General features: G+C 43.0%; 1 protein-coding gene across 2 annotated transcripts in view; it reads right to left on the bottom strand.

Annotated features, from left to right (window-relative positions):
* Positions 1 to 822: 822 nt before the first annotated feature.
* FZD3 (frizzled class receptor 3) overlaps positions 823 to 15484 on the bottom strand; it is a 69529-nt gene continuing 54867 nt past the window's right edge. The window contains exons 5-7 of one of the 2 annotated variants that reach the window (XM_075860852.1): positions 6869 to 7017; positions 6337 to 6573; positions 823 to 2624 (exon numbers count right to left, since the gene is read on the bottom strand). In XM_075860852.1, coding sequence (XP_075716967.1) covers positions 2411 to 2624; positions 6337 to 6573; positions 6869 to 7017 — 600 coding nt within the window. In that variant the 3' untranslated portion in view covers positions 823 to 2410. The remainder of the gene's footprint in view (positions 2625 to 6336; positions 6574 to 6868; positions 7018 to 15484) is intronic. The other variant, XM_075860854.1, reaches the window with a different exon arrangement.

The raw sequence follows: 15484 nt of genomic DNA, 5'->3' as shown, positions 1-15484 counted from the left end.
GTCAGGAGATGACATAAGAGAACTATGAACTGTGATCCCCATTTATTCCCCAAACAAAGAAACTGCGGCGTTCTCGAGAGCTCCCGAACGTCCTTGAATCAGCTTTAATGGAAATCTCCGACCCAATGCTTGAGACAGAGCACTCACTTGCACTCTATCATGGGCTTTATGTTGGAGAAGTCACTCGTGCTCTACAGTAACTGGCAAAGCCCTCAAATCGGTAGGATAGGTTCAGGTGCTATATGGAGCTCTGTGGCCCCTTTGTTTTGGAAATGAGTTGGGGTTCCCAACTCAGGGACCACGGCCTAGGTACTGACAATTCTATAGGACAAATAACTTTAGGTGGTTATCCTCTTTAAGCCATGCCCTCAAAACGGCTACCACCGCTATGTGCCGACAAAGGGCGCTAGATGATTTCCCTGCTACTGCAAACTTACCAGAGTTCAGCGTTGTAAAGGACCGTACTGGCTTCCGTGATGTTTCTTTAAAACAGAAAAATATATTTCTTCCTATGGCCTGGAAGAGGTTAAATACTGCAATGTACCCACATTTATCAGTAGTTAAAAAAAACTGGTGTAAATACAGCAAATCCGCCTATTTTTGTTTGTAGAAAAAATGTAAAGGTAAAAAAAAATTCATGTATCTACAAGATAAATTCATATTGTACAGACGCCTATGCCGGACTATCCTATACATATTCACATTCACCAAATTTCTTTTTAAATCCAGTGTTAGAGTTAAGTCCAAAATATTCGATTGGCTCTGGCGATAAGAGTTAGAGGGGTTGTCCATTATCTTCAATGGAGCTGAGCTATGCAAAAACAACCCATGAACAGGAATGGTGTTGGTTTTGGAAGAAAGCAGCCATGTTTTTCTAATCCTGGACAACCTCTTTAAGTTTTCGAGACCGGCAAATTTTTTAAATAGTCCACAAGTCTAGTTCATGATGGTGTTTCTTCAATGTTGTAATATTCTTTCGGACACTAAGGTATGCGATAGGTGACAGATCAGGAAGGACAACTTAGTGTTGAGTGACTGTTGAATCAATGTTTCACAGCTTCAGGTCATGTCAAAGTTGCAGTTGACACAAGTTGGGACACGTACCACCAACCCTCCGAAAGAACGGGGACCACAGAAGTTGCTCGACAGATCCTATTTTGGAATGTGACTCAATACAGAAAAAGTTGCATGGCTCTGTGCAACAGTTGCAACAAGCAATTCTATTGCCACCTGAAGCTGAGATTTCATGGCCATGGTCACCACCAAATGTTGGCCTTTCACATCTTCATCTGTAGGGACTCGAAACCTTTTGAAAATTCCTACAATTCCTCATCTCTGAGATTTCATTTTCTTTGAAAACAATAGCAAACGCAACATGAAAATACCAAATTGATCATCGTTTAGGTCAAATAAATAATCTAAGAGTCCAGGTATCAAGACAGAGGAAACGATGAGTGATCCACAAGTACCTCCGAGAGAGTGGGTACTATCCTCTTGTTGGACAACACTATTTATGACTACATCTCTGAAGAAGAAAGCACCGGGAGATGATTAGATTGTCGTTCATCATAAATATGGAACCGTGAGTGGACATTAGAGTAGATTTTGCTCAATCGTGTCTAGATGGCACCAGTTTATGGTCCATTGGGCTAAAATGCTTATCCGTGAACACAGAATTGGTTTTGTTAATCGGGAGACTCGTCCCATTCATCTCTGGAGGGGAAGAGTTCCCGTATGAGGTCTCATTGCCCGATGATGAGTAGACAACAGAAGTATGTAAGGAAACAAGGGTTTAAATGGCCAGTTTCAGTGTGCAATATAGTCAATAAGTGACCAAGATGTTTTGCGTGCTGATGTATATTCTAGTGTCTCTGAACGTAGAGTGTCCTTCAAGCTCTTGCTCCGTCCTCCTCTTTGACCCGGTTCATGCTGGTACCAAGTTGATCTTAGTTTAGATCAAATAAATAATCTAAGAGTCCAGGTATCAAAGCAGAGGAAACAATGAGTGATCCACCAGTCCCTCCGAGAGAGTGGGGACTGCTCTTGTGGGACCACTTTATTTATGACTACATCTCTGAAGCAGAGATCACCAGGAGATGATTAGATTGTCGTTCATCACAGATATGGAACCGTGAGTGAAATTTACAGTAGATTTTGCTCAAATGTGTCTAGATGACACTCGTTGATGGTCCATTGGGTTAAAATGCTTATCTGGGAACACAGAATTGTTTTTTTGTTCATGCGGAGACTCGTCCCATTCATCTCTGGAGGGGAAGGTTTCGAGTATGACGTGTTGTCTACTCGTCATCGGGCAATGAAACAAGTATGTAAGGTAACGAGGGTGTAAATGGTCAGTTTCAGTGTGCAATAGAGTCAATAAGTAACCAAGATGTACTGTGTAGCGTGTCCTTCAAGCACTTGCTCCGTCCTCCTCGATGACCCGGTTCATGCTGGTACCATGTGTGATGTGAGCCAGAGGGTTGTTTAAGTCTCTAATACTACCCTGTCGAGACTGTTCATTGAGTCTGTGGGTGCTACTGTGTAGAGAGTGATGGTCCGTGAGACGGGACATGCTGCCGTGAGGGATCCGTTCCTCGATTCCTCGATAGCTGCACGGTGTGTACCTAGGAGAAGAAAAATACGCTGGTCATTTAATCTTGTGGTCCGGCAGTAGATACTCAACATTTTGGGTGAATGACTCATAATGAGTATTATAAGCAACAACATATCAAAGTGGGGAACGGATCGACTACTAGATAAAAAGCTCCCTCTATTCGACTAATTATTTAACTCCATGCAGGGGATTTGCTGTTCAAAAATGGATATTCCCTTTAAATTCTCAAATGCTCATGGCAGATGTGATGGCCCTATTGATGACTATTTGGTATGGAAGGATAATTAATGGATACATCTTTATGTGCGTTAAGGAGAGGTCTCGTTATCCCAGAAGAGATTTTCTCAGAGACTTTCCTGGAAGCTCCGTCAACAGTCTTGTAGACATCTGCCCAAAAAAAAACAAAAAACGGTGTCCATTTACTCCTAATCCACTCCCAAGGAAAGACTGACCGGGAAGAGCTTAGGGGCGAGGCCTAGTTGAGGTCTTAATAACGCAGCGTTTTGCTTCGTTTTTTTTTTATCACCACATTTCAAAAGATATCACTTTTTTCGTTTTCCATTGACAGTTTTTAATGTAGTTGTGTTTTTTGGTATATGTTTTTATTTATTTTTTTAAAAGGTAATTTTAAATAGACCTCATAGCAAAACAATGGCGCAAATAAAAAAAGTGTAAAATCCGGAGCGCTACACGTGGTAGGTAGTACAATCTTACCAAGTATACAAGGTAAGTTATTAACACAAAAATACACGGATAGATTTTTTACATAATGATATGCATATAAGTTGATATACAAAAACTCTAACAAACAAACAGCCTTTCCTTCTCAGCAGTATATATAAAATAAATTCTGGTGAGGACCAATCAAAGGGAGAAGTTCGGTGGAGGAATGGGGGATCAAACAGAGACTTCAGCAACTCCGGGTCCAGTCAACCTGGGCTACGTCACGCCTAAGACCTGGAATGAGGGTTGGCTATCCAAGAACTCCACACCCTCGTAAAGTTATCAGGACATCCACGTGCTTCATAAGCTTAAATGTGGCAGGGTGGAGTTTACTAACGTGATCCATGCTGACAGCGTACGCACCTTAGCATGTTTCCAATGCAGGAGTATAATTTTTTTTTGCATAAAATAATAGGACCATCATGAGAGGTCAAACCGCCACAGTAGGTATAAGTTCTTCCACCAGTAATAAAAGACAAGTCCTGGGTTCAAGTATACGAGGGAGTCCGACTTTAAGCTCAAGAAATTCCAGTACTTCAGTCCAGACAGTATTAATAATCGGACACTTCCAGAACATATGTAGGAAGACACATGGCACGTGGACAGACAGGCGTAGGTATACGACCTATCCTATATAATTCGGAAGGTGTGTAATGGAATTGGTGGAAAATTTGTAATTGAATAAGCCGGTCTCTTGTAGATATTAAGGGAGCTGTCAGATTGGATAGAATTTCTTTATGACCGTTTGTAGATACAGAGGAAAGAGTCTGAGACATCGGTCTGGGGTTCTATCAAGTTTATTGGAAGATACGGTTAATAGCGGTCTATAAAGTATGGATAATGGTTTAGTCAACGTCTCCGGTGTCACCCAGTCCTCCACCGGGGATGTGCAAAGTCTAACATTATAACCTGCAAATTGCGACCAGAGGGCACGTCTAAGCTGTAAATAACAGAACATGAGGTGGGTCGGGATCTGGTGTTTGGACCGAAGTTGTGCAAAAGTATCTACTTTATCTTCCACCACCACATGCTTCATGGTCAATATACCCAGGGCTGCCCACTCACTAGGGTTAGGAAGTCTTCATAACTGTGGCAGAAGCGGGTTATACCAGAGCGGTGTCCTAGGCGACCAGGACTGCTCCTCTACTAAGTCAAAGAGCAGAATTAATCTCTGCCAGACCTTCAGAGCAGTCTGCATTGGGCCCGTAAGTGTGTGCCCCAGCGAAAGGGCCTGTCTATAAAGAGAGTTTACTAGGGCTTTACAGGAGTCGAGAAGTGAAGCTTCCAGCTCAGCACAGGGATTGAAATGTCTATGGGTAAACCACCACCACACGTAAACCAGTTGGCTAGCAAGGAAGTACAGATATAGGTTCGGGAGGGTAAGCCCACCCTGGTCAGTGGGTAGTTGTAATGTGCCCAGAGCAATTCTAGGAGTACCCCCTGCTCAGATAAAAGATCGAAGATCTACGTCAATATTGGAGTACGGGGATAATGGAAACCACACTGGGGGGGGGGGGGTGTTCATCTTTCAAAGTCCATCCTAAGACGTTGTACCAGAGGAGTGACATTGTCAGGTATAAAACAACCAATATGGGAACTAATCACTATACCCAGATACGTAATTTTATCTGCCCACTGCATCGGGGAAGGAAGTACGACACTCCTAGCCGCAGCGTCTGTCCATTACCAAAAAATTTCACCAGTTCATACGGAGCCCAGAGAAGGATGCAAATAAATCAAACACGGACAATAGTGCCCGCAGAGACGGACCCGGACCATTGAGGAATAGAAGTGTATCATCTGCGTATAGAGAGACCCGCTCCTCCCTCTCCCCCATCCTGAAGCCCTTTATATCATGGGAGGCTCCTAGAGCTCCTGCTAGTGGCTCAATGGCCAGTGCAAAAAGGAAGGGAGACAGTGGGCAACCATGCCTAGTCCCCCGGGCTAGCGTATATTAAGGGGAAATGTGACAATTGGTCTTAATACTTGCTGTAGGTTGGGAGTATAGCAACAGTACCCAGTGGATAAATCTGGGGCCAAATCCAAAATTGTCTAGAACTGACCACAGATAGGACCAATCTACTGAGTCAAATTCTTTCTCAAGGTCCAAAGAGGCAGGAACTCTGGTGCCACCTGACTCTATAGTGGATGATATATTGGTTGGCATTTGTTTTTATGTCGTTCACCGTGCGTTACAAATGTTTTGATCCTCGTCACGATTACTGTACTATGAATTTTATATAGTTTTTTTTATGTTTTACCATTTTTGCTAAATAAAAACACTGTTTTATTTAACATCGTCGTTTTTTGGGTAAACTTTAGTAAACATTTTTTAGTCCCACTATTAGACTTGAACATGGGATCGTATGATCGCTTACATAGTGCACTGCACTACATATGCAGTCTTATACTTTAGGTCTAATAGGCTTAGGTACATTGCATTAATGGGGGACCTATGTTAGGACCCCGGCGGCCACGGCAACCCATCAGCCCCCTCTGATCGTGTTGTGGGGGCGCCGATGGGCTTACAGAGTTAGCCCCCTCCCTATGTAAAACCACTTAGGTGCCACATTTAATAGCATCTTAGTAGTTAAACGACTGGGATCAGAGTTATCTCCGATCCCAGCCATTGCAGAAGGGTGTTAGCTTTATGTTACAGTTGACACCAGCTTCTGATGTTATGTGCACAGCTCTTGATCCCACGCCATCCATTTATCGCGCTTTGCGGGAATGGAACAAAATATTTTCTTGAGTATGTAAGCCCACTCCATATGCATCACTCATGTTCTCCATAAACCGCTGGTCAAAAACTAAAGTTGCGTGCCGTTTGAGGCACTTGAATTAGGTGGGCACCCAGCGCTATATGTCCCTGTAGCGGCTGGTATGGCCACACACCTTACCATGGCTGCCCACAGGATAACTACACATTTGGAAGTGTTGCGGGTTTTTACACCAGACTTTTTTTATTTGGAATATTTTGGCTGTTTCATCCCCCTCACCTTCCATCTCTGGAGCGATGGAGGCTTCCGTGGTAACTGCTCATTTTGCTATGTACGCTGCCAGCTTTACTTCGTTGGTCGTCAATCATAGCCAGCTGAGTGGATGAGGCATGGGTGGATGTACCCTGAGTGGATGTTCCTCTTGATTTCCGGACGATGGGAGTATTCGGGTCCCGTAAAAGTGATTGAGCAAAATCCGGCTCCTGGAGAACTTGTCGACTTTCATGCACACCTCTGCTGAAAGAATATATGAAGCAAAAATTTTAGAACAATGTATATGATATATGTATATGTGCAGTGCTACTGAGCAAAATACATAGGAGCCACCTATACATTTTAGATTCTTTCAGTGGATAACACCTTTGGTGGACTCTATTAACCATCTATGGTGTATGGGTCGCAGTCCGATACCCAAGGGAGCACTTTTTTGGCAAAAAGCCTCTTCGTTGGTCAAGCCCCTATTCCATCACCCATTAATCTTGAAGACCATATCAAGATACGTAATATGCCAAAAAAACTACGAGATACTCACTCTTTCTTCCTCCGACCATGAAAGAAGCTTGCCCATTCAAAGCAGGTTTTTTTGCTTCCCACCCAAAAGACGGATGGTATACCCACTACAAGTGCCATCAGATACTTCATGAGGAACAGAATCAGGTCGGGGCGGCTTGTCTTGGTCACCTGCAAAATGCCAATGGAGATTATAATTAGCGCTCTGTCTACAAACGACTAAACGGTAATCATATAACTGGCAGGGCAAAGTCTAAACATTTCAGAACAGTATATGGCTAGAAGCTAAAATTTAAGAATGTCACCCATCAAAAAATTCCCACTGAGAGCAGGTCCTCTTTTCGGAGTATTGTGTCCAAGGTCGCCGGCTTATCTTGGCTCCACTACACAACAAAGCTGCAATTCTGTAATCAAACTATGACCTGCTACTGATAATGATAGTGATCTTTACAGCAAGCCGTAAAATGAGATGCTTTTATCCAACAGTCTCAGATGTAGTCTTGCATGCTGACATCTAGTGGTCAATAACGAAACTGCAATGTTTCAGAATTTGTTTTGATATGGATAAGCATGATAAAATATACATGGCTAAAAGCTTTTTCAAAATATTCCTTCAAATCTAAATGCAAATACAAAAAAGGTTATTACGTTCACATGTCAAGTGTATAGTGATATATTATATTATGTAATGTGTGCACTTGTTCCTACCATATCCAAAACAATGTGGGTGTCCACTTACACCCTCTCAGTATCTACTACTGTTTTAGTTTATGCAGCTGTCGAGGGCTCACACATAACAAATGTTGTGGTGTCTAAATATTATACCCCAGAGACAAGAAACACACAGCGTGGCCTATAAAACAACACTGTACACAAGAAGAAACCCAGAAACTCACTGATAGGATTCACACGAGAAGCAGGAAAGGGGCAGTATTATAGTAGTTATACTCTTGTATATAGGGGCAGTATTATAGTAGTTATATTCTTGTATATAGGAGGCAGTATTATAGTAGATATATTCTTGTATATAGGGGCAGTATTATAGTAGTTATATTCTTGTGTATAGAGGCAGTAATATAGTAGTTACATTCTTGTATATAGGAGGCAGTATTATAGTAGTTATATTCTTGTATATAGGATCAGTATTATAGTAGTTATATTCTTGTATATAGGGGCAGTATTATAGTAGTTATATTCTTGTATATAGGGGCAGTATTATAGTAGTTATATTCTTGTATATCGGAGCAGTATTATAGTAGTTATATTCTTGTATATAGGGACAGTATTATAGTAGTTATATTCTTGTATATAGGGAGCAGTATTATAGTAGTTATATTCTTGTATATAGGAGGCAGTATTATAGTAGTTACATTCTTGTATATAGGGGCAGTATTATAGTAGTTATATTCTTGTATATAGGGGCAGTATTATAGTAGTTATATTCTTGTATATCGGAGCAGTATTATAGTAGTTATATTCTTGTATATAGGGGCAGTATTATAGTAGTTATATTCCTGTATAAGGGGGCAGTATTATAGTAGTTATATTCTTGTATATAGGAGCAGTATTATAGTAGTTATATTCTTGTATATAGGGAGCAGTAATATAGTAGTTATATTCTTGTATATCGGGGCAGTATTATAGTAGTAATATTCTTGTATATAGGAGGCAGTATTATAGTAGTTATATTCTTGTATACAGGGGGCAGTATTATAGTAGTTATATTCTTGTATATAAGGAGGCAGTATTATAGTAGTTATATACTTGTATATAGGGGGCAGTATTATAGTAGTTATATTCTTGTATATAGGGGCAGTATTATAGTAGTTATATTCTTGTATATAGGAGCAGTATTATACTAGTTATATTCTTGTATATAGGAGCAGTATTATACTAGTTATATTCTTGTATATAGGGGGCAGTATTATACTAGTTATATTCTTGTATATAGGGGCAGTATTATAGTTGTTATATTCTTGTATATAGGAGCAGTATTATAGTAGTTATATTCTTGTATATAGGAAGCAGTATTATAGTAATTCTATTCTTGTATATAGGGAGCAGTATTATAGTAGTTATATTCTTGTACATAGGGGCAGTATTATAGTAGTTATATTCTTGTACATAGGGGCAGTATTATAGTAGTTATATTCTTGTATATGGGGGCAGTATTATAGTAGTTATATTCTTGTATATAGGGGGCAGTATTATAGTAGTTATATTCCTGTATATAGGGGTAGTATTATAGTAGTTATGTTCTTGTATATAGGAGGCAGTATTATAGTAGTTATGTTCTTGTATATAGGAGGCAGTATTATAGTAGTTATATTCCTGTGTATAGGGAGCAGTAATATAGTAGTTATATTCTTGTATATAGGGGGCAGCATTATAGTAGTTATATTCTTGTATATAGGAGCAGTATTATAGTAGTTATATCCCTGTATATAGGAGCAGTATTATAGTGGTTATATTCTTGTATATAGGGGCAGTATTATAGTAATTATATTCTTGTATATAGGGGCAGTATTATAGTAGTTATATTCTTGTATATAGGGAGCAGTATTATAGTAGTTATATTCTTGTATATAGGAGCAGTATTATAGTAGTTATATTCTTGTATATAGGAGGCAGTATTATAGTAGTTATATTCTTGTATATAGGAGCAGTATTATAGTAGTTATATTCTTGTACATAGGAGGCAGTATTATAGTAGTTATATTCTTGTATATAGGGGTAGTATTATAGTAGTTATATTCTTGTATATAGGGCAGTATTATAGTAGTTATATTCTTGTATATAGGAGCAGTATTATAGTAGTTATATTCTTGTACATAGGGGGCAGTATTATAGTAGTTATATTCTTGTATATAGGAGCAGTATTATAGTAGTTATATTCTTGTACATAGGGGGCAGTATTATAGTAGTTATATTCTTGTATATAGGGGTAGTATTATAGTAGTTATATTCTTCTTATTTACAGGGGGTAGTATTTCAATATTTAGTTCTGGTAAAGATATTCCGTTTGTACGTCCTGAAAGTGACAACCACTTTCAAAGCCAGAAACGTGCTCAGTGCAGTTGTTATTTCCCTTCCCCCACAAATTTTGGCTGCTCCCACAAGTCTATTCTTCAGCAGGTGGCGACATCGAACACATGTCTGTTCCCACGTTGACGAAAATATAAAATCTGTGCTTTAATTTAAGGGGAGGAAACAAAAATGCCTTCGTCAAGTCTTTTTCACAGTCACTGCCCCTTTCAATTGTAATTTCCTACACAAACAAGGCGTCACGTCTGATACTCTGTATCTCGCGGATTATGGGCACCGCCACCCTCTTAACCAAGACAATGTATTGTGCACTTCCTGGCAGAGGAGAATAAGACTGTAAACAGACATTTACTAATTAGTCGAGCTCCAGAAATCTTTGCACGCTACGCCTTTGTACAGCAGTAAGAATAGCGCTCGTACAACCGATGCCAGCATCGCCTTACAATAACAATGTGCAATACGAGCCGGCTCTCCACGCTCGCTGCCAGGATCTGGGACTCGCACATATTCAGGATAATGCACCTCCACCCTGTATATCAGTTACCTGACGGTGCGTCTGCTATGTAGACGGGAACCACTGTACAGCACAGAGTACATCATAGTTACTCCATAATTATTATCTGTTATCCTGCACATCAATGGTGTCCAAACTAAAAGTTAGGCCCTTTTCAGCAGCTGCCTGACACCACCACACTCCTTATCACCCAGGCATGGGCAGCCTCCCCCAGTGGCCCTATATCTGCCTCTATGGTTGGGCCACCTTTGTCACATACACATAGAAAGCTATCTAATCTATCAGTATGTTTTTGAAGTGTTCTGGCCAGGGAACCCTCGGGAGCGGAGGGAGAAAATACAAACTTCATGTAGATAGAGATTCGAACCCAGGACCCCGATGCACAGGGTAGAAATGCTACATTATGAACGAGGTTTTCCATTTTATGTAAATAAACCGTGATCATTGTATAACGAAAAGTTTCATCACATGCTTCTATATTTTGTGCTTGCCATTTTCAAACTTTCTGTTTGCTGTCAGTGAATCGGTACCTCCTTGTTTACATACCAGACGTTGAAAACCAGTACTGACCTAATACTGCTCACAACTGAGGGTTTGCTACATTTATATACATTCTAGGCAATCTGTAAACTAAACAAATACCTCTCCTGTCATAATAGTTTGCTACAATGTATCAGTGCAGGTCAAATGTTTCAGGCCCCATGCACACGGACGCAATCAGGGCCTGCGATTGCAGGCACGGCCGGCCGCCAACAGCCGTGGACAACCACCCGCGTTTGCGGGTCGTGCTCCCGTATAAAGTATGGGAGCACGGTCCGTGAAAGGCAAAAGATAGGACGTCTATCTTTTGCGGTACAATTTTACAGGCCGGACACCTTCCCGTGAATATACGCACTATTTTTATGGTCCTGTGCATGGGGCCTAAGTCTGCAGTCCCTTACCAGGGCCAGCTCTAAGTTTATGTGGGCCCTTGGGCGACACAGTATTAGTGGGCCCCTTTGCGGGGGAACTCACGGCGGTAGTAAAATGGCAGAAAACGTCACTTTGTGCCCCCATAAATTTAGTAATCTCTGTAGATCGTGCCATCCAGCCCCCCATGTAGATAGAACCATATAGCCCCACCTGTAAATAGCGCCATATAACCCCCCCTGTAGATAGCGCCATACAGCCCCCATGTAGATAGCGCCATACAGCCCCCTGTAGATAGAGCCATACAGCCCCCCTGTAGATAGCGCCATACAACCCCCCTGTAGATAGCGCCATACAGCCCCCATGTAGATAGCGCCATACAGCCACCATGTAGATAGCGCCATACAACCCCACTGTAGATAGAGCCATACAACCCCACTGTAGATAGAGCCATACAACCCCACTGTAGATAGCGCCATACAGCCCCCATGTAGATAGCGCCATACAGTCCCCCGGTAGATAGTGCCATACAGCTCCCCCTGTAGATAGAGCCATACAACGCCCCTGTAGATAGCGCCATACAGCCCCCTGTAGATAGCGCCATACAGCCCCCTCCTGTAGATAGCGCCATACAGCCCCCTCCTGTAGATAGCGCCATACAGCCCCCTGTAGATAGCGCCATACAGCCCCCTCCTGTAGATAGCGCCATACAGCCCCCCTGTAGATAGCGCCATACAGCCCCCCTGTAGATAGCGCCATACAGCCCCCTGTAGATAGCGCCATACAGCCCCCCTGTAGATAGCGCCATACAGCCCCCCTGTAGATAGCGCCATACAGCCCCCTGTAGATAGCGCCATACAGCCCCCTGTAGATAGAGCCATACAGCCCCACTGTAGATTGAGCCATACAGCCCCACTGTAGATTGAGCCATACAGCCCCCATGTAGATAGCGCCATACAGCCCCACTGTAGATAGAGCCATACAACCCCCTGTAGATAGCGCCATACAGCCCCCATGTAGATAGCGCCATACAGCCCCCATGTAGATAGCGCCATACAGTCCCCCCAGTAGATAGTGCCATACAGCTCCCCCTGTAGATAGAGCCATACAACCCCCCTGTAGATATCGCCATACAGCCCCCTGTAGATAGCGCCATACAGCCCCCCTGTAGATAGCGCCATACAGCCCCCATGTAGATAGCGCCATACAGCCACCATGTAGATAGCGCCATACAGCCACCATGTAGATAGCGCCATACAACCCCACTGTAGATAGCGCCATACAGCCCCCATGTAGATAGCGCCATACAGCCCCCATGTAGATAGCGCCATACAACCCCACTGTAGATAGCGCCATACAGCCCCCTGTAGATAGCGCCATACAGCCCCCCTGTAGATAGCGCCATACAGCCCCCTGTAAATAGAGCCATACAGCCCCACTGTAGATAGAGCCATACAGCCCCACTGTAGATAGAGCCATACAGCCCCACTGTAGATAGAGCCATACAGCCCCACTGTAGATAGAGCCATACAGCCCCACTGTAGATAGAGCCATACAGCCCCACTGTAGATTGAGCCATACAACCCCCCTGTAGATAGCGCCATACAACCCCCCTGTAGATAGCGCCATACAGCCCCCATGTAGATAGCGACATACAGCCCCACTGTAGATAGAGCCATACAACCCCCCTGTAGATAGCGCCATACAGCCCCCATGTAGATAGCGCCATACACTCCCCCCGGTAGATAGTGCCATACAGCTCCCCCTGTAGATAGAGCCATACAACCCCCCTGTAGATAGCGCCATACAGCCCCCTGTAGATAGAGCCATACAGCCCCCCCTGTAGATAGCGCCATACAGCCCCAATGTAGATAGCGCCATACAGCCCCCTGTAGATAGTGCCATACAGCCCCCTGTATAGTGCCATACAGCCCCCTGTATAGTGCCATACAGCCCCCTGTAGATAGCGCCATACAGCCCCCCTGTAGATAGCGCCATACAGCCCCCCTGTAGATAGCGCCATACAGCCCCCTGTAGATAGTGCCATACAGCCCCCTGTAGATAGTGCCATACAGCCCCCCTGTAGATAGTGCCATACAACCCCCCTGTTAATAGTGCCATACAGCCCCCCTGTAGATCGTGCCATACAGCCCCCCTGTAGATCGTGCCATACAGCCCCCCTGTAGATCGTGCCATACAGCCGCCCTGTAGATACAACCAGCCCCCCTGTAGGTAGCGCCATACAACCCCCCTGTAGATAGTGCCATACAGCCCCCCTCCAGTCGATAGCGCCATATAGCGACCCCCCTCCTGTAGATAGCACCATTTAGCGACCCCCAAACAAATATTGTTCCCGCAATGAATGGAGCGAATCAACGCCGACAGGATCCTTGCGTAGGCTGGCGTGATCCAGTGACGTCATCACGTTGGCCTGTGCAGGGATCCTGTCCCTGCTCCTGATAGGCTTCACGTGGCCTGTAGCCTAGTGAATGGCAGAGTAGGGGGGATACCTCCCTGCTCTGCCATAGTGTTAAATAGTATCTGTGTCCTAAGGATGCAGATACTATTGAATGTGTCGTCGCTACCACTGTAGCAGCCATAGAGGCTGCTAGCCGCACCGCCAGGCATGGGGGCCCGTGACGTTACGCCATTCGTCAGTAAATAATCATCTCGCCTTTTTGTAAATGCTGACATAATACCTGCCATTACTACCTCTTGGGGTAGGACATTACATAGTGTGATTGCTCTAACTGTAAAGAATCCTTTCCTATACAGATGTCTGAAACGTCTTTCTACTACATGCCATGAATGTCCCCTTGTCCTTTGTAGAGTCATTGGAAAGAATAAATCATGTGCTGGTTCCATGTACTGACCACACATATATTTATACATATTATACAAATTATTCTAGCCTTTCATTGTAAGTGACACCTCCCATCACATTTAATAATCTAGTCGCCCGCCTTTGAACACCCTCCAGTTCTCCTATGTGGAGCCAAAAACTAAATTCCAAATTCAAGATGTGGCCTTACAAGTGATTTATAGAGGGGTAATATTACATTTGAATCACTGGTTTTTATTTCTCTTTTTATAAACCCTAAAATCCTATTTGCTTTTGCAGCTGCTACCTGACATTGAGTGCTGCTTAGCTTATTTGTTACCAGAGAACCCAGGTCCCTCTCTTGTTCCGTTATCCCCAGTTTTATTCCATTTAATGTATATGAATTCATGTTATTATTTCGTCCTAGGTGCACTACTTTACATTTATCGAAATTAAATTTCATCTGCCATGTTTTTGCCCATGCTGCAGCTTATCTAGGTCTTCCTGTAATATTTTATAGTCAAGCTGAGTTTTTAGTATCCTACAAAGATTTGTATCGTCAGCAAAAACTGACACCTTACTATCGATCCCATCCTCAAGGTCATTAGTAAAGACATTAAAAAGAATTGGGCCTAACACCGATCCTTGTGGTGCCCGCTGCTGGCTTCAACTCATTTGAATAAGTTCCAATGACTCTTTGTTTTCTGTCCCTTAACCAATTCTTTACCCACTTGCATATAGGGTCCCCCAGTCCTTGTGTCTGTATCTTCAGGTGTGATAGATTACAGGTGGATCCTGCATGTCAGAGACCCACAGGATCCGCTTTCACTGAAACCGTCAGTCCTGAGGACCTGACGGGAACAGGGTTTAGCGCTAGATACAGCTGCTCTGTATAGAGAATACAAAGCAGCTGTATCTCAAAAAGTTAAAATATTTTTTAATAAAAACTATAAAGTTGCACCAATCACACTGACTGATCTGTTTATTAAAAAGAACTACAAGTCCCATCATGGCTGACTAGAATTATAAGCCATCTCCCTGCTCTGGCTAATGGAAGGAGGTCCCAACCGGGGAGCCCCCTCCCCCTATCATGTTTATATGTCCTAACAAGTTATAGGAAGAGTGGACAACCCCTTTAAATCTACATATAACAACTTTGTAATAATGTTGCTTTACATATCTTGATGCTTTCTTCTCTAGTCCCATCCAGAGCTGCATTTATAATTCTGCAAGTTTTCCTCTCCCGCTGAGAGATCTGGCATCAGACTACCTATTGGGTTGATTACCTATTACAACATGCTCTGTTACAAGAGATTGGGGGACATGTAGTGCTTACATAAGTCCTTGTT

This window comes from Rhinoderma darwinii, chromosome 4 (assembly GCF_050947455.1).
Source record: "Rhinoderma darwinii isolate aRhiDar2 chromosome 4, aRhiDar2.hap1, whole genome shotgun sequence".
Taxonomy (NCBI): Eukaryota; Metazoa; Chordata; class Amphibia; order Anura; family Rhinodermatidae; genus Rhinoderma; species Rhinoderma darwinii.
This window is presented reverse-complemented; position numbering and strand designations above follow the sequence as displayed.